This window comes from Garra rufa, chromosome 18 (genome assembly GCF_049309525.1).
Source record: "Garra rufa chromosome 18, GarRuf1.0, whole genome shotgun sequence".
In the NCBI taxonomy this organism is placed as follows: domain Eukaryota; kingdom Metazoa; phylum Chordata; class Actinopteri; order Cypriniformes; family Cyprinidae; genus Garra; species Garra rufa.
In genome coordinates, this window is record NC_133378.1 from 35,185,695 (window position 1) to 35,205,479 (window position 19,785).

General features: G+C 35.9%; 1 protein-coding gene across 1 annotated transcript in view; it reads right to left on the reverse strand.

Annotated features, from left to right (window-relative positions):
• Window positions 1-1,661: 1,661 nt before the first annotated feature.
• The window catches only part of nhsa (Nance-Horan syndrome a (congenital cataracts and dental anomalies)), a 118,441-nt gene continuing 100,317 nt past the window's right edge, over window positions 1,662-19,785 (reverse strand). Inside the window, exons 2-8 of the mRNA XM_073822733.1 lie at window positions 18,957-19,093; window positions 15,336-15,398; window positions 11,731-11,923; window positions 8,558-8,689; window positions 5,551-8,418; window positions 5,325-5,448; window positions 1,662-5,227 (exon numbers count right to left, since the gene is read on the reverse strand). Coding sequence (XP_073678834.1) covers window positions 4,609-5,227; window positions 5,325-5,448; window positions 5,551-8,418; window positions 8,558-8,689; window positions 11,731-11,923; window positions 15,336-15,398; window positions 18,957-19,093 — 4,136 coding nt within the window. The 3' untranslated portion in view covers window positions 1,662-4,608. The remainder of the gene's footprint in view (window positions 5,228-5,324; window positions 5,449-5,550; window positions 8,419-8,557; window positions 8,690-11,730; window positions 11,924-15,335; window positions 15,399-18,956; window positions 19,094-19,785) is intronic.

Here is a 19,785-nt window from a genome sequence, read left to right on the forward strand (position 1 = left end):
ATAACCTTCACTTCATCTAATCAGTGCAAACATCTACATTCTTAAAATATAGACAACTGCAGTGTGACTTCTGTATGAGGTGCTTATCCCAGTTAGCCTCTGCTTGTAGAACTATACCAATCAATAAATGGAAAAAAAACTTCTGTTTTTCATTGTTTAATGCTTTCATAATGCTTTTGGTGGCTCTCAGTTCACTAATTAACCAAAACCACAGCAATTAGACTTAGAAGACTCAAACTGCAATAAAACGGGGTGGAAAAGAAGTGTTTCTAAACTAAACTTAAAACACCTGTCAAAGTGGAGCAGGTACTTGCTGTGTTCACACATTAACACTTAATTTAAGGAGAAGTTCACTTCCAGAACCAAAAAAGTACAGATAATTTACTCACCAACTTGTCATCCAAGATGTTCATGTCTTTCTTCTTCATAAAGAAATTGTTTTTTGAGAAAAACAATTCAGGATTTCTTTCCATATAGTGGACTTCTATGGTGGCCATGAGTTTGAACTTCCAAAATGCAGTTTAAATGCAGTTTAAAAAGGCTCTTACCCATTGGTCTCAAACTCAATTCCTGGAGGGCCACAGCTCTGCACAGTTTTGCTCCAACTCTAATCAAACACACCTGATCCAACTAATTAAGGTCTTCAGGATTACTGGAAACTATTGAGCAGGTGTGAGTTGGAGCTGGTAGGAGCTAAACTCTGCTGAGCTGTGGACCTCCAGGAATTGAGTTTGAGACCATGATCTTAGCTGAGGAAGAAGGGTCTTATCTAGAGGGTTATTTTATGGAAAAAAAAAATTATATACTTTTTAACCTCAAATGCTCGACTTGTCTAGCTCTGTGTTTTCCGTTTATAACAGTTAGGGTATGATGAAAAACTCCCATCTCATTTTTTTTCTCCAAATTCAAAATCATCCTACTTTGCTGTTTTACTTTTTTTTGGTAAAGAGCATTTGATCTTCTTTGCACGTTTACTTTGTAAACACTGAGTCAGTACTTCTGCAGCAATGTAGGACGATTTTGAAGTCTGAGGAGAAATAAAATGAGTTTTTCGACCTACCCTAACTGTCTTGAACCGGAATACACAGAGTACATGCAGAGCTAGACAAGACAAGCATTTGAGGTTAAAAAGTATATAAACTGTCTATTTTTTTTTTTTTTAAATAACCAATCGTTTTGCTGGATAAGACCCTTCTTCCTCGTCTGGGATCATTTAGAGCCCTTTAAAGCTGCATTTTGGAAGTTCAAACTTGCGGGCAGCATAGAGAAATCCTGAAATGTTTTCTTCAAAACATTTTGGATGACATCCCTGCTGATAAAAACAGCTAAAATCAGCCTAGGCTGGTTGGCTGGTCTTAGCTGGTTTTAACTGGTGGTCTTGACCAGATAAAACCAGCCTGGTTGACCAGCTAAAACCAGCCAACCAGCCTAGGCTGGTTTTAGCAGTTTTTTTTTCAGCAGGCAAGGGGGTACGTAAATTATCTGTAATTTTTGTTCTGGAAGTGAGCTTCTTCTTTTAATAAAAAGCTGTTCATTTTATTCCATCTCAAATTCATCCTTGAGCTTTATATTGATGACTTGTTGATGAGATGACTTTAAATGTGGCACAATTTATCAGATTTCATCCAGTTAAACAAAATGAACATTTACACAAACAGACGTTTACGTGTTTAAAGCAGTCACATTTATTGGCCTCTTCTATGCACATTTACTAAACAGCCAGACAAGCTGGCAAACGGTTTTAGAGACATTTTACAATGGGACTTTCCACAAAAGTTTACTAAAAAATAAATACAAGACTCAAAGTGTTGCACAGATCAAAAATATACAAAGGCTTATAATTAATGTAAACTTTGAAAACATTTTACATAAGAAACACCCTGGAAACAATTTTAAAAGGTATTCTATTTACAAATTTGTACAAAAAAATCAACAAAAAGTCATTTTAGTTGCTTGAAGACTTCAGTCTAGTACCAGAAGAGACATCACGTAACTGTGTGTGTTCAGTACAGTAAGTGTTTGTCCGACTCTGAAATCCTTTGGTACACAAATCTTTGCATGTTACCATTCACCAAGCATGCTTTAATTAACAATATGAGATTTCAATTCATAATTGATTTTGCTATGTGTTAACTATTCCTGTTTAAATAGCCTTAGATACAGCAATAGACAATGTGAAAACCTTCACAAACATACTAAACATCAGTGCAAATTTTAAGGTTAGACTTTACAATGTTGGAATGGTAGCTTACAAAATCATTTACCTCTGTTTTGGAAATGGATAGTGAAAGTCTTTGCCAACTTTTAGATTGCTCAGGTTTGTATGTGTTTTTTTCCCTTTGTATAACTTAAGCTAGTTAGTTGTTAGTGATCAAATAGTTAAGGACAGCTCTAATACTTGGTCCTGTAAATGATCCCAAGACAAAATCTCACCAAGCAAGGTAAATTGCAAATACACCAGAAGGTCAATGGTACAAAGGAGAGAAATGCCAAATACACCACTGGACACCATTAGGTTTCAAAGGATCAATAACATAGTAGCTTATGCCATTAATATTTTTTTATATTATTTATAAGTGGTATTTCTGCATTAAATTCGTCTGTCTTTTAAAACCAGTGTTTTCTCACTAAAGCTTAACCTCTGAAAAGTACATAAATCCATAAATAAATCTGCAGTCATCAATTTATCAAAGCCCAATATTTCATAAAAGCCAGCAAGATACTAATAATCCTTTCGCTTTAGTACCAAAATGAAAAACATGAGGTGGCTCTTGGAAACTGATTTAAAAAAAGAAGCTGAATGATAACCAAACAGTAGTGCAAGTCCATGTTTTTTCATCCGTCCTTTGCAACCTTTTTTACAACCTCTTTCCTTTGATTTGCATCCTTTTCAGCACATCCTCATACGCACTGATTTATTTGTTGCTCCAGCAAAAGAAAATCTTTATTTGACTATCAAGAAGCAAACCCTCTTACTGCAGACTTGCTCTGTCTCTCAGTCTGACGTGACTCTACACCTCTGTAGTCTTTCTTTGGATATTTTACTGTCTGTGCTACAAACAGCAACAGCACTGAGAAAAGAATATGTTTTCCATCAGTTTCAAGGACGATACCCAACTTTAAGTCCTTCTTGTAAACTTTCCTCATTGCCCTCTCAACATCGCGAATTCAAACCCAAAGCAACACAAACTGCAAAAGCCTCCTGACCAAAAGCACTTCCACTACACACTTCTAAAAACTTCTACTTATCCTTCTACAATATTAGTCTTTGAAAAAGATTGTCAAGAATCTGATTTTTGACAGCTCATGGCCTCACAAATCTGACATCTTGCTGAGGCAAATTCCTTGATACGCTTAGAAAATGATGTACCAATATCGGCTCCTTTCTTAAGTTTTATTGCATGCAGAATTTGATCTATTAAAGTGAAATATATAAAAGCTACAACTACTGCGGTAGAGGCATAATTTCAAGTTGGCTGTAAAACTTTTGCACAGTATTAGTCCTGCTGTGTGGGTCAGTGATCCATAACAAAAAAATCACTTCACAATGAGCAGAATCATATATATATATATATATTAGAAACAATTGGTAAAGTATTCACAGAATACGTTTAGTGCCTGTGTTGTAGCTGTTGTTGTTTTTCTTAGATCAGTTTATTGATATAGAAACAATGGGTTGATCTTTTTAGATCAAAGAAATTTGCTTAAAAAAGATAAATATTGAATGAAAGGGAAGAATCACGTGGTCATTAATTACATCATTGCTTCAAAATTATTAGATGTCACATTAAAAATCTCAGTATCTTAAAAATGCCAAATATGGACATAATTTGAGTCTATAATCTTTTTAAGCTAATCTCGTTAAAAATACATATTTTTACAAATGTATATTCTTTATATAGATATTTATTTTCATGTCACTTTTTCTTTTGTGGCTTTTTGTAAGATTTCTCTAAAATGTGTGACATTTTCTCAGTACCAAAAGAAGTGCAAAATAGTGGTTGGCCATCAGGATATTCCAACACAGCTACATTTCTTGCCCAATAAGATCCAGTTGCAGGCTAACTCAAAAGTACTTAGCCCATTCATGCTACAGCTAACTATACAAAAGGCCACTCTTTGATTGTCCCAAGCTGTCTGCCATAAACAGTTTGTGTGTAAGGTACAAGAAAGATTTCCCTTCTTTTAATACCGTCTGGACCCATTTTCACAGTTACCCCAGTACAGTACTGCTTTTATCTTTCTAGACAATGCTAAATGTGTGTGACAAAAAACATCCACAATTGATCAACTGTGAATAATTACAAAGTGATGGGTTTTTAGCATGTAGTTTTCTTCACTTTCATTCTAAAATGAAAGGTACACAAACAAAGCATTCACATAAAATAAATACGCTCATGGAAGTTATTGGAACACCACTACTGAAAATCATCATTAGAATGTTTTGTTCTTGATACAAAAGGGTACAGACACTACATAGTTTGTCTACTGTTTACGGTCTTCTTAAGAACAGATACTTAAAAATATTCAGTATGCCATGTGCCCAGCATTATTGACTTGATGTCAAAGACATATCTAGACTGATGCTAATAATCGAAGGTGCATTTTTCAGGAGGAACGGTCATCGTGTGGGCTTCCATCTGAGTTTTCGGTTTCCCCTTCTGATATGGCCTGCATGGGAGCAGTGTACAGCCGACTGCGTGTACTGTAGCGGCTGCTGTTTGCAGCTGGCGGCATCCTTGAGCGGCCTTGTCTAGTTGAGGCAGATGTGGGAAAAGCTTTTGTGGAAAAGCCCTCAGCATATGATTTTGGAAAGGGGCTGGGCATTTGCTCAGGAGTTCCCTCTAGAAGTTGCTGTTGTAAAGGAGAAAGTGGCTCCTCAAGCGGTCTAGAACCCTCTATCAGGAACTCACCGGGGCTTTTGGGTGCAATGGGGCTCTTTAGGATCTCTGTAGCTGACATGCGATAACTGGAGTCAGACCGACTTCCCTTTTTCAACAGCAGCAATTTGAACTCTTCATTCGAGGTACTGGACTTTTTGGCACTCCTGTAAATTGGACCTGGGGTTCTTTGGACCCCAGTTTGAGTTGATGGACTTACAGGCATGTTTGGGGTGCTTGGCGAGGTTGCAGGAGTAGTTGCAGAGCCATTCCCAGAAACAACGGCTAAACGGCTCCGCACTGGCGTTTCTCCAGAATCTTTCCTGCCTAGCATTTTTCGTTTTGACCTGAGATGGCAAAAAACAAACAATAAGACAATAAGCATTTTGTGATTTTAATACATTTTTTCAGATAAAAAATATATCAGATAAACTTAAAACACACCTGTGAATCATGGCAAAGAGATCCTCTGTTGTGCGACTTTTACTTGGTGAAAGAAAAACGCTATCATCCTCGGTTTTGGATTCGTCTGTCAGAGGGGACACAGTTGGATCGCTTGGTGTGGACTCTGAAAGAGAAACTCTGAAACTTATTCCAATTCACCATGTCTAAAACATTACACAAAATGTCAGCTACTTTACATAGAAATAGAAATATTACACAAACAAACCTTTGCTAAAATAGTCCTCCGTGTCTGGTGTTGACCCTTCCTCTAAAAGTTCCTGTGAGGCACTTCTGGTTGGAACACCTGATGTTACAAATTCTTCTCCAGCACTGCTGATTAGAAAAGCTTGCATTGTCTCTGATCTTTGATTGACAATATCAGGCACTTGGTCAAGACTATCTGACCTCTTTGCTAGACCATTCTGACCAGGGTTTCCCTCATTTGGCTCAGATTTCAATGGCTGGATTTGCTCCACTTCCAGACTATTCTGGGAAAAAAAATGACTTGAGGTGCTCACCTCTTCTGCAACTTCTCGAGAATTCTCAGATGTCACTTCATCCATGTTCACCTGCTCAGACTGGGCCTTAAAAGCAGTCATGCTCCAAAGAGGTGATGGAGCTAATCGGTCATATCTATTTCTTGCAATGAAATGGCTTGCTATATTCTTAGCAGCTAGTCCTTCTACTGGGGTAAACAGTGATTCACAATTGTCCTGAGAGGAGGTTTCTGTGAGAAGGGGTCTGTAGGGTGGAGGCTTCCTAGTTTCATGGTGTTTATTGTGAGTAGGTGGGGTAATGATAGTCACAGTGGGACACTTAGGCCTAGTGGCAGTATCAGTTATAGGTCGATCGAGGCTCCCTTCTCCAGATTTGCCAACTGAACGTAGTTGAACTGAACGAAGTACCGTAGGAGTGATGGCCAAAGGACTAGCAACTGCCAGCTCATCACTTGAAACCGAAGATGCCAGACTCTCACGCTTGGTTTCTGTTGAAGCTGCTGCTTTTTGTTTGCTCTGGTGGAGGATATGCATCTGGTTTTTGTGAATTGAAGGCTTGCTGATATTGGGAAGGGCACTTAGGTCAAGGTGGGAAGGAGGTATGATAGGCAATTCCAGGTCCCTTTTGGATGAGTACTGCTGCAACGAAGCAAGTGAGGACTTCCTCTCTGGGACTTTGGGTTTCCTTTTGCCACCAGTAGGGGACATTGGGTGAGCGTTTGGGAAGAAAGCCGTTGGAAGAGATGATGTTGGTGTCTCTGATTGGCTTGAGTACCCACTGGAAGGTGATGCTAGACCTACCAGCTTTTCTGGTGAAGGCAATCTAAACTCACTTTCCACCGATGGTAGTGATGGAGTGGTGGCCCTAGATCCTGACTGGGAAGTCTGGGATTCGGAGCTCTCCTGTGACTTAATGCATTCGATGACAGTGGTACCCGTAGCTGTGCTGGAATTTGACAACGATCTGTAAGGATCATTGGATTTCAAGTCATTAAGAAGCCAGAGATCTGCATAGTCTGACTGGACAGCTCCCTCATCCTTGAAGGAATGCGTTTCTGTGGAGCCAAACAAAGCAACTTCTGGAATCTCTGTAGAGCGCTCAACACCCCAAGCCCCCAGTGGCTCCTCACTCTCCAGCTGACTCGAGGAGCCTCCATTTAACCCCACATGCTGTGTTCTCTCACTGGAAGACATAGATTTGTTCTGACCACCAGCAATCTTTGGTTCGTTCCTGTCAGCAGGAGGTCCAACATGGCTGCTTATTTTCTTCAAGGATGAGCTGCGTTTTGGTGGGGATGGCTTCACCTTTGGTTTCCTTAGAGAGAGACTACGTCTCCCAAGTGTGTTTGTTTGATGTCGATATTCTGCCTGCTGCTGGTCTACAGATGCATAGTTATACGTGAAGCTTTTGCTACCTTTAAGACCACAGTCAAAGTGCATGGAGGTATAGTAGCCCTCGGCATCTACAGAAAAGTGTGAGGTGGTGTCAGCCTTTTCAGAAGGTGGCCTATCTGTTAAACTTTCAAAAGTGGCTATGCTAGCAAAACTGGGACATGCTAGTATATTCTCTGCCCTAGAGCGCTCAGGACTGAAGTCGGGTTGGCAAGGCATGTTGTGCCTATAATGTGGATAGCTCCACTCACCCTCACTGGCAGTGCTGACTCCAGCATCATCAAGCATGTCAGTTGCAGTGGAAGTGAATGAACCTGTCCGATGGCTACGGAGACCTTGTGATCGGTCTCCAGGATATGGATCAATAATGAATCCAGTGGAATCATCATTAGTATTGGTAGCTGCATTTAATGATAGTTCTGAATCACAGTGGGATGATCCAGTGAGTGGGGGTGAGGCTGCAGGTGGAATGGTCTCTGATGTCTGGGAGGGACATGTAGAACTGCTACCACTCCAGTTGCCGCTCGAGGACTGGTGATCCTCCTTGTGATCCATCTGGCTAGTCAGCACGCCAGCATTGGAAACGGAGTGAATGGGGCTACTGAATGTATCAGAACTAGAGGAAATTTCACAGCTACCCATGTCAGCTTTCCGAGGCAGACGGGATCGACCCCTCTCCATCCAGTCATCCTCTGTATTTCCAGCATGCTGCTTGAATTTCAAGCTGTTATGCTGGCCCTCTGGGATTGCCTGGTCATCAGTGCTTTCTTCATCATCTTTTAGAATATGTTCCCCTGGGCCTGGAAGGAAGTCCTCTGCCTCAAACGGGGACAGTTCTTCCTCATCCTCCTCCTCGTCATCCTCATCACTGTCATCATGACCTTCATCCACCAGTCGCCCTCCCTCACGTGGGAGGCTTCGGGAACGCAGACGGGAGCCTACTGAGGTGGTGAACATTGTGTCAGAGTTGTCAGGCAGAGAAGATATGTTGCCCGTGGAATGGGACAGTGACACAGTCACGCCCTGCCCCCTTTGTGCTCTGATCCGTCTACGTGAGGGTGCAGCCCCACCAATCATGAATTCTTCTGTCTGGCAACCAGAGTCCTTGGTGCTGAGACGAGAGAGCGTGAGATCCTCTTGGCAAATTTCAAGGTTGGTGTGGACTATCACGGTACGTTCTCTGGCCACCGGAGACTCGTCAGAATCTAAAAAATGATTACATGTTTTGTAATAAATTAATGTTTCATACATGCCATTTACTCTAATTACGTCCCATGTTTTATACTGTAAATAAACAAGTAATTAAAACAAAGAGTAATAGGAGAATGTTAAAGCTTCACACACCAAAATCCTGCTGCACTCGTCTGGGAATGCCTGTGATCGTTTTCCGTCTCCTTAACTTCCTTCGCCGTTGAAGCACTGATTGCGAATGGACTAGTGAGCAGCGCACACTGGCCTCTCTGTCGAACCCAACCCCTGCAAAGAGCATCAGACATGTGAGAGGCTGTTGGGTGCAAGCCACTTGTTTCTACTTCTCCCTCCCATGTTTCTCACACTCATTAACCACTGACATTTTTCATGCTAAATACAATATTTTAGTCGTAATAATTGCATGTTCTTTTACTGAGAATGTCACATATCACATATAAAAAGTCTGACTTTCTACACAAGTTATGCATCATTATACAAGGTTATCAACACATCTCAGAAGAAAAAAAAATGTATGTATTATAAAATCATAAATGCAACAAAAAAGATGGTTTTCAGTCATGTTAAAATATTTTAACTGACACAAAAGTACATTGGACAATACGCAATGTCATGCAAGGTGAAAGGAGCGACATATTCAAGACGTCAGAACAGAAAACCAGGGTTGAAAATGGGAGTATCACTGTCCTACCCAACCTCAGCCTTACTCTAGACTGCAGTCTGCTGCTGTACTCTTAATTTGAAGCTCTGTTTGTTTTGATGTTTGTCCAGTGTCATGCATTATGACTCTCATGTGATTTCAGGCTTGGCCCTTTGAGCACCAATTACACCACTGTGCTTGTGATGTGCAATTTCCAGTGAACACTGTCTTTGACTCAATCCTTGCTGACACAAACCTCAAAAGTCCCGTTCCAGTCAAGCCCGGAGAAGATATATTTGGCCTCTTTGTAATTCTAATGCAACTGATTAGCATGCACAAAACGCTTTCTTGACTCTTTGCATTTCCTGGCACAGAATAAGTTACCACGACAACTAAGAACTTTTTGTTTCAAATTTCATGACTTGCAGATTTTAACCTACTTTCCAGTGTGCCTAATACTGTTATTATTCTACTGTATTTGGGTGATTCTTCAGTGTGGGCACTTTTGACAACTTGAAAAATGAAACTTCTCAAAACCATGGCTTATCTATGTTAAAACATTAATCACATGTCATGGAATAAAGAGGATCTGATCATGGCCTTATTCAACCTTCAACTAAAAAAAGCAAAAAAACAGCAGAGCTCCCACTGTTTTAGCAAAAGGTCTAAAAGTCTAAAATGGCAAAAGTCTAAAGCAATTATAATCTACCCTGTTAAACTAGAAACTAAAAATCACCCATTTACTTTACTCATATATGTTTTAAAACTGTTAATTTATTAAGTTAGTGGCCACTTGCTAGTAATTTAAATATCAAAACTGCTTTTTTCATAACATTTGGAAGCTACAACAGCCAAAATGACAGTGTTATTATGGCTGAGATTGCAACCCCTTCTCTCTCTCTCTCTCCGCATGTTATTCAAGATGGTGATGGTTAGGGAATGAAGTGGCACTGATACTGAAGGGGGAAACTTAATGGACATGTAAAAGATCTCTCACTTAGGAAAGCTGATATCGCTGAGGGGGAAGTAGCGTTGGCGCCCTCCTCTGAAAACAATACACGCAAAATTCAGCGTTCTCACAAGGTAATCCTTCTGCTCATTGATGCCAGAGGAGAACTTTGGTCAATATTTTGATGCTTGACTATTCAGTAACACTTTATAACAAACGTTACACAATGCTTAACAGATTATTAGATAATATATATTTACATATATAGAAACAGAAAGTAATCTACAAATGATTAAAATCTTATTTACCATTAAACTTTAATTCACGTATTATCTAATGCTCTTTTTTATGTTGCAAAAAAATTGGATTTTTAGTAATTTCTAGTAAAATCTCAGTCTGTAAAGGTCACATATTGGGTCTGCGTTTATTGAGAAGACTCCTGCTATTTACAAATCATTTATTAATCATTTGTTCATGTTTTTGAAGTAGCCAATACTGTATATCATTAAAAAGAAATTGAAAAATATTCGTCATTTGTAAATGTCTATAGCCATTTACTAATCGTTAGTCTCTTTATGAGCAGTCATCTCAATTGCAAAAAGATGACTGCCTATTTACACATCTTTACAAATCATGTATTATTCATTTGTTCATGTTTTGCAGTACTTAATATTGTATCTTTAAACAGGATATTCCTTGAGTCATAGATCAACAGGAGAAAACAAATGTACCCTGTACACCTGACCCCTTAACCACCCTTAAACCTACCCATACCACCAAACCTATCCCTAACCTCGGTATCACACATCAATAGTAGCAAAAGTGTTGTACATTAACAAAATCTTTTAATCATTGTATAACATCTGTTAAAATCATCATACATGAAATAATGTTCTTTTAATCATTAAGTAGTTTAATGAATTTATTAGTAAACATTACCAAGCACATTATTTCTCGTTTCTATCTATTTGAATATAATAACTACTGATGTGTTAAGCATTATATAATGTTTGTTAATGATTTATTTATGGAAGTTATTATAAAGTGTTACTGGCTGTTCCTCCACTAACAAAACCATCATGTAAAAATATGAAAGCCAATATCTTGTCATTTCTAGTGCAGGAATTACAAAGGTTGAAATAGCCAATACTGAAAATCTGAGGTCAGCAATTATTTTTTTGGGCTGATATTAAGGGCTGATGTTAAGAACATTTGATAGTACATGAGATACAAAAAAAAAAAAAAATGTATTTTAATTGCAAGAATTGGCACTAAAGCACCTGTTATTATCTTTTCACATTCCCTTACAGTGTAAAAAATGTTAAAGGTTGTAAAGAAAAACAAGATTATTGGAGTATGTTTTAGAAAACACAGTTTCTGTGTTTCCGCTTCAGAAGTTCATGTTTAATTCAGTGTTACTTGCTATTTCTTTGTAATTGTTTGTAAAACTTAAAAGAAATTTATGCTGAAAAATATTTTCTACACCAATTTAGATCATAATTGACCAAAGTTCTCCTTCAGTAGTGACAGTGTCACCAGACTTGATCCCAAAAGTTTGTAGATGAGCAATACTAAAATGAATGTAGCTTTTAATTTTCCTTATTACTTTATTTTACCAAAAAAACATTACAGTATATGAGCTATGAGCTACTATTTAAGTTTCATACTCAGCCCTGACTCAGCATGCATTATCAACGGCAAACACTAGGGGGCATTTACCTGTTACGTTAATGGGAACAATGCATGAGGTGATGACTTGAGAGTCCGTCTTCATCTTTTCTTCTGGGGTGGGCAGTGGTAAGATTCCAGCCCAGTTGGTTTGTTTGTCCAGCGTCGAGGGCTCGTTCGGGATCGGGCACATCGGCCAGTGACCCAAAACCACCTCTGACTCTGAATCCACTGGAGGAGCAACCTAGAAGAACATTACAGTGATGAAAATGAGGTTAGTGAGATTGGGAAATCAATTGTATCTAACAAATCGATGATTGTTCCGCTTGCTTTAACCATTAAGACCCAATGAACTCACTTAATAAGCACAGTTTATGGTCTGAAGTTGATGTATTTCCAAGTAAAACCAAAAGTTGGGCCTTTTTACTTATAAATAGCCAATGGTCTTTATGGAGTTCAATTGGACTAAAATTTGAGTATGCAGTTATTGACTTTAGTCCATTTTACCTGAAAAAGAAGACTAAATGTTCAATGCATATATACTGCTAAAAACAGTACACTTGCACATGGACTAAAACCCACAAAAAAATCTATTTTGATTTCATGAGGTCTTTGAAAAAGAAGATGTTTTTTACAGTTTTTGGAGAACATTTACAATTGTAAACACTACATGCACATGCATAAAGAAGCATTAAAGCATGCAAAGCAAACGACAATAGAGATGCATTAGTGTACAACAATTTTAAGAAATGAAACAAATGCATATCTACATGAATCATACAACACAATGCAAGTTCAATTCTTACTTTTCAGCTGTTACCCACTGCACCAGCTGAAGTGCACTTGCTAAATCCTGGCAGATAGTTAACTTAGCAGTTAATCTAATCAGTTAACTTACCTTGTTGAGTGTTAACTAAAGAGTTTTGGAGAGTTCAGTGGCTGTCACCCAGCCACATATGAACATGCACAGTGTTAAAGCGAGCTGTGATATTGAGTCTTTGTGTGTCTCTTTCCCAGCCGGCCAATGAGGATCTCACAATAAACAGCAGCCAAAAAAAAAAAAAATGTGTTACCACGGAAACTTCTCCCAAAACCAAAGGAGGACGAAAAGAAAGAGGGAAGCACCGCAAAAACTGACAGGCGGAATCAAAGGGAGTTTATGGCCGTTTTGTTTGCCGGCACTGAAATGAGGGGCAAGGGGTGAAGTGGAGTTTTGGAAAACATGGGATCAAAGCAAAAAAAAAGAAAAGGGGAATAAATAGTGTATAGAGCCAAAATGAGCAGGAGAGGAGGGAAAGTAGGGGGCTGGGAGAGAGCCAAATGTGACGGTTTGATTTCTCCATCTGGCTCGTGTTCAAAAGCTGTTTTGATTAGAAAAGAAACGAGACATCAGGGGAAGGAAAGAATGCCATTCATGAAGTTTAACACGAGAAACACAGAGCGTAAAGGAGCAAGAGGAAGCCAGAGAAAGTGAAAGTTATAGTATGTCTACAGTCCGAAATGTAACTTTGGGTGATCTTGCAATAGCAAGTGATTAAAAAATTTTTTTTGACATACATAAAATGGATTAGAAAAGACCGACGACAAGTGCGAGGTTAAAGAGGTCATTTCAAAAGGGAACTCATGACACTGTTTCTGTTCTTCTATTCACTCTCTAAAGCATCTATCTTGGAGTCAGGCACTCAGGCAGGGGTTTGTAGGTAACCCACAGTGCCGGGAGTTGATGGGCAATTATATTTTTCTGCCACAGACACACACACGCAGTTAGACAGTGGCTCTACCCTGGAAACCCTGTTATTAGGAAACCTCAGACTTGCGCACTTCCGTGTGTGTGTGTGTGTTTCCCATAGACATTCCGCAGATAGTATTTGAGGAGCATAATGCTGGAGAGGCTATGAGAAGGGCAATGCTTTATTAGTCTGTGCATGTGTTGATTTATACAGCATTACCGGGGTCAGAAACAAGGGCAAAGGCACCGAAGATAATTCAAAGTGACTTGGATTTGCAAAAACATATGGAAACCCATTTCCATATGTTATATAAAAAGGTGAACTGAGACATTTTATCTTATAATTCTGACCTTTTCTCTCAATTCTGGAAAAAAAGAAAAATACACTACCAGTCAAAAGTTTTTGAACAGTAAGATTTTTCATGTTTTTTTTTTAAGATGTCTCTTCTGTTTACCAAGCTTGCATTTATTTGATCCAAAGTACAACTAAAACAGTAAAAGTTCTGAAATATTTTTACTATTTAAAACAACTGTTTTCTATATTCATATTTTAAATTGTAATTTATTCCTGTGATTTCAAAGCTAAATTTTTAGCATCATTCCTCCAGTCACATGATCCTTCAGAAATAATTCTAATATGCTAATTTGCTGTTCTAGAAACATTTTTTATTAATATTATTTTTATAAATAATTAAAACAGTTGAATATATATTTTTTCAGGATTTTTTTTCAGGATTTTTTACATTAAATTTTATTTATTTATTTATTTATTTTTGGAAAAGAAATTATAGAAATTAATACTTTTAGTTAGCAAGGATGCTTTAATGTGATCAAAAGTGATGGTAAAGACATTTATAATGTTTCAAGACATTTCTATTTTAGATAAATGCTGTTCTTCTGAACTTTCTATTCACTAAAGAAACCTGAAAAAATTCTACTCAGCTGTTTTTAAACATAATAATAATAATAATAATAATAATAATAATAATAATAATAATACATGTTTTTTAAGCAGCAAATTAGAATATTAGAAAGAATTCCGAAGGATCATGTGACTAGATTAATGATGATAAATATTCAGCTTTGAATAGGAATAAATTACATTTTAAAATATTATACATTTAAAATATTCAAGTAGAAAACAGTTATATAATATTTCAAATAGTAAAAATATTTCAAAATTGTACTGTTTTTGCTATACCAAATAAATGCAGGCTCGGTGAGCAGAAGAGACTTCTTTAAAAAACATAAAAAATCTTACTGTTCTTTTAACTTTTCCCAATAATTCTGAGTTTACAGCTCATTATTTGGAATAAAAAATAAAACAGATTATTTTGACTTTTTTCCCTAGACTTGAAAAAGCAAACATTGTTTTTCAAGATTAATTTATGAATAAAAAGTTAATAAAATTAAGTAAATAAAAGAAGTGATTTCTTTAATAAGAAAAAAAAAAACAAAAAAAAACGGAATGTTAGTGTATGCTCTTATAAAGGTCAAAATGCCCCTGAAAATCAATTCACACACATTTTCCATAATTCAGATTTGCACACACATGCACAGATCATCATTTTGATGTTAGCACATCCAGATGAAAGTTCAGGCATAATGCTGATGTTAGAAGGTAGCAGCATCAGAGGAGAAGTTTTAAAGAACTATAGGTGTTAGACAAACCGAAAGAGTCCTGTTAAGATTTGGTTTACATATAGAAGTTGAATAAACATTCATAATAAAACTCATGAATGTTAAATAACTTTAACACTGACATGTCTTAAAGATTCTACCAAACCAAATCTTATTCATGAAAGATGTTCTGTTAAACCACTGATCTGGAAGCAGTTTTGGCCTCATCCCCATGATTCTGATTTGTAAAACTGTTTCCAGATCATTGTGAATGTAGGATCCCAGAGACATTTTGGAGGTAAAATACCTTTCTGCTCCACGGGGAAAAATGACAACACTCAGTAGGGGAGGAGGACCGGGTGCTTTGGAACTACAACACACAATACAAACAAAGATGGACATGAATATGAGGATGAACATGAACACAGATATAAACACAATGAGGATGCATCTGCTTTCATATTGGAACTGGAAGAACAAACTGAAAGAACAGCCTTGATTCACTGTGCTTGTCAAAACACAATGTAATATAGATTTAGGAGATTATATATAATTAAAAAGACATTTTCAGTTCTGCAGTTCCACACCCAATTCACATACAGAGTTATTATGGATTATGGGCTCACACTCAATTTAAAGTTAAAATGCTTTAACGTTGGATTTGCTTCTTACAAATACACAGCTTTTCACAAGATGTTCATTCATGGACTGTGGATTACTTGTGGACTATTGTGATGTTTTTATCAGCTCATTCTGACGGCACCCATTCACTGCAGAGGATCCATTGGTGAGCATGTAATGCATTGATACATTTCTCAAACAAACTCATAGGGTGAGTACCTTTTTTAACAAATTGTCATTTCTTTAAGTCAAAGTGTACAACTGACTGAAGCCCTTTCGACAACCCAGTAACATCCTGAAATAAACAGCGTTATTATAGGAGGTTGAGCAATGAATGTTGTTTGTCCACACAGATGAATGGTTGGCTGTAAAACAGCAGTTATTTTCATAATGACCAGCCTGGTACGAATGAGTAAGTGCTTAATGTCCTCAAAGCACGATATCCAGAGACACTCCCTGTTTTTTTAGATCACCTGCATCAAAATGATTATTAAATAACTAAAATGATCTATGCATGGGTAAAGAAAAATGAAAGAAACTGGGAACCTGGCTAATATAGTTGTTCACCTGCATCTGTTTTATTCGCAGTGAGTCATAGATACAAACTATGAGACTAAAATAATCTAATAAATAATCTAAAACACATGATTTTATGAACATCAGTGCAAAATAAAATGTAAAAAGTCTCTAAATTACTGTGACGCACATGTATGTTGATAACATGCTTCAGAAGGTATGGTCTTTGTGAAAAAGAAGTGTGCTTAATTCTATTGAATGTGCAGTATTTGAAGCACTTGTACTCGCGGATAATATAATATTAATGAAATAAAGGGCCACTTACGTGTACTTAAAGACTACACTGTCATATATTTCTTAAAACACTTAAGTACTTTAAAAGATGGCAGTTTCTAATAATGTCACATGGCAAGTTTTAAAGCATCATTATGTTTTATTAATAATAATTACCATGCATTAAAGGAGCACACGTTTTGATGTGTTGATTAACATGAATAAGTAAGTGTACTTAAGTACTTAACTCTCTGGAACTCTTTTTTATTGTCTTTTATCCCTATTATATATATTCGTAATCCTCCTTAATTAGATATCATTTGAAAGACTCAAAATTCATCATGTGAAAAGCATTTTGAATAATGGGGCATTGCGTGATCATGTGGAAAGGCACATTTAAATCTGTTACATACATATTTGTGACAGGAAAGTGCATTTTAAAAGTTTAGTGGAGTTTGGGTGTCACCTTGTGGCTATTTTCTAGTATAGCGCCTGAACAAAACCTCACAGGAACCCACATTTTAGTGATATCAACTTTGGAAATTTGGAAACATAACTTGGTTTGACATGCAGTTTTGATTTTATAGTAATTTTAGATTCTAAAATATATTGTAATATATACACTACCATTCAAAATTCAGTTGAAGGGACTGAGGGATTAGATTGTTTTTAAAAGAAGGTTCTAATGCTCATCAAGGCTGTGTTCATTTGATCAAAAATACAGAAAAAAATAATATTGTGAAATATTATTATGATGTTAAACAATAATTAAACAATTAAATTTATATCTGTAATTAAAGTTTTCACTTTAATATACTTTAAAATATAATTTATTCCTATGATGCAACTGTTACTCCAGTCTTAAGTGTCACGTGATCCTTTAGAAATAATTTGAATATGCTGATTTATTATTAGAATTATCAGTGCTTCAGTTATCTATCTCTTTCTTCTTGAGCATTCATACAAACCTTTATCAACTACAACTGTTTGGGCCAAAGATCTTAATGATGATGTGAATGTTTTATTTTCAGATTAGGTATGGGTTATGTTTAAATTGTCTTCGAAAAACCCTAATAAAAACCCTTAAAAAGAATTATCAGTGTTGGAAACAGTTGTGGTGCTTAATTTTTTATTTTTTTTTGGAACCTGTTATACTTTTTCAGGATTCTTTGATCAATAAATGGTTAAACAGTGCAGCATTTATTTAAAATAGAAAGGTTTTCTAACAATATACACTACTGTTCAAAAATTTGGGGTCAGCTAATTTTTATTCCTTCTTTTTTTGAAAGAAATTAATACTTTCATTCACCAAGGATGTGTTAAATTAATAAAATGTTATAGCATAGGTTTACATTGTTAGAAAAAAATTATATTTTGAATAAATGCAGTTCTTTTTAACTTATTATTCATCAAAGAATCCTGAAAAAAGATTTACAGGTTCCAAAAAAAAAATATTTGGCAGCACAACTGTTTCCAACATTGATAATTCTAATAATAAAATAGCATATTAAAATTATTTCTGAAGGATAATGTGACACTTAAGACTGGAGTAACAATGAAACTTCAGCTTTGTATCATAGGAATAAATTATATTTTAAAGTATATTAAAATGAAAACCATTATTTTATATTGTTTTTTTTTTTTGCAATATTACAGTTTTTTCTGTATTTTTGATCAAATAAGTGCAGCATTAATGAGCATAAGAGACCTCTTTAAAAAACATTACAAGTCTTACTGATCTAAAACTTTTAAACAGTAGTGTGTGTGTGTTATATAAATAATATTTTCTTTTTGTATAAAATTTATAAATTTTTTACACTTTTATTTTTTGAATTGGCAACCTTGAATTCCAAAGCGTTCATGAATTACAACCATTTAAGTTTGTGTATTTTCACATTTAATATAATAATTAAATATAAAATTACAATTTAATCATTACAAATGTGTAATTAAATATATTTAAATATTTAAATACATGACAAATGTTTCAATAGAAATTACACTAAAGTACATTTCAGTTTACTATCAATGTTCGACAGTACACTTTAACCATATTTCAAAGACAAAATAAAAAACGTAAGTCCTATTTAAATGGGTCAAAACCACCACTCTTAATTTCAACTAATTGCATTTAACATAAATTTAAACTATGTTTTAATTTAATTGCAAATAACATGCAAAAAAACCCATTACATTAAGTTGACATTTTCAAAGAATATTTGTTGCATAATATATATGCTGAAGTGTACTTCTTTTTCACAAGGCAAAAATACAAAAGTAAAAGACAACAAAGATGGATTCATTCAGCTAAAATCATAGATCTCCATGCAGTGCAGTGGTCAGACATGGTTCTGCGTGACACACAGGTGTGTTTTTACCTGTGCTTGTGTTGTCTGAGTTTCTATGTCTCTCTCTGTCCTTTCCTGAACACATAAACACACTATCATCAACACTCTGTCTACAAGAAATCAGAGCTCAAGTAATACACATTGTGCAGGCAGACAGTTAGGATGTTTACCGTGGTGAGCTGTCTCTCTCTCTGCTGGCGTCTCCGGTGTGCTCTGGGCGACGGGTAGGTGGGTATGGGTGGAGCCATGGAGATGGAAATGGTCACCCTGCGTTCTCTCTCGCTGAACTCCTGCCTCTGCTGCTGGTCTGATGAGCAATTTTACACACATCAGAGAAATTTGTAAGTCAGTTTTATCAAGTAGAAGCACTTTTTGTGGAATAAATCATGTCTGGAGCACAGATGGTGCTGGACGGGTTACACTGATATTTAATACTTACTGTTGCAATATAATAACAGTGATTCTTGCAAGCACCACTAGCATTTGGTAATAGCATAGCAAATCATAATTCACACTTTTGAATGCATAATACTGATATTTTGCATTTGTCCTTTTTTCAGTTGTTTCAGTTTTGGCCTTTTTGATATTCTTTTTCTGCTCTTCTCCTTTGCTTATTTGCTTTACACATTACAAATAAATCTATTCTGTTTAAGAATGAAAATGTTAATATTAATATTATAGTTTTATAATTTTTAATATGTCTATCCTGTCATTAACAGTGTTGTTATTGTGACTTAAATCTAAAAATAAAACTATTACAAATAATTTTTGTAAATTGAGGGGAAGTAAAGGCCGAAATAAAATATAAATATTAGATAAATGTAAAAATGAAAAAAAAAGGATTAATATATATATATATATATATATATATATATATATATATATATATATATATATATATATATATATAAATGACAAAAAATACTAAAATTAAAACAAAACAGAAAAAAAGAAAATACTGAATATAATGTCACTTAAGTGTTGTTATTGTAGAAATTA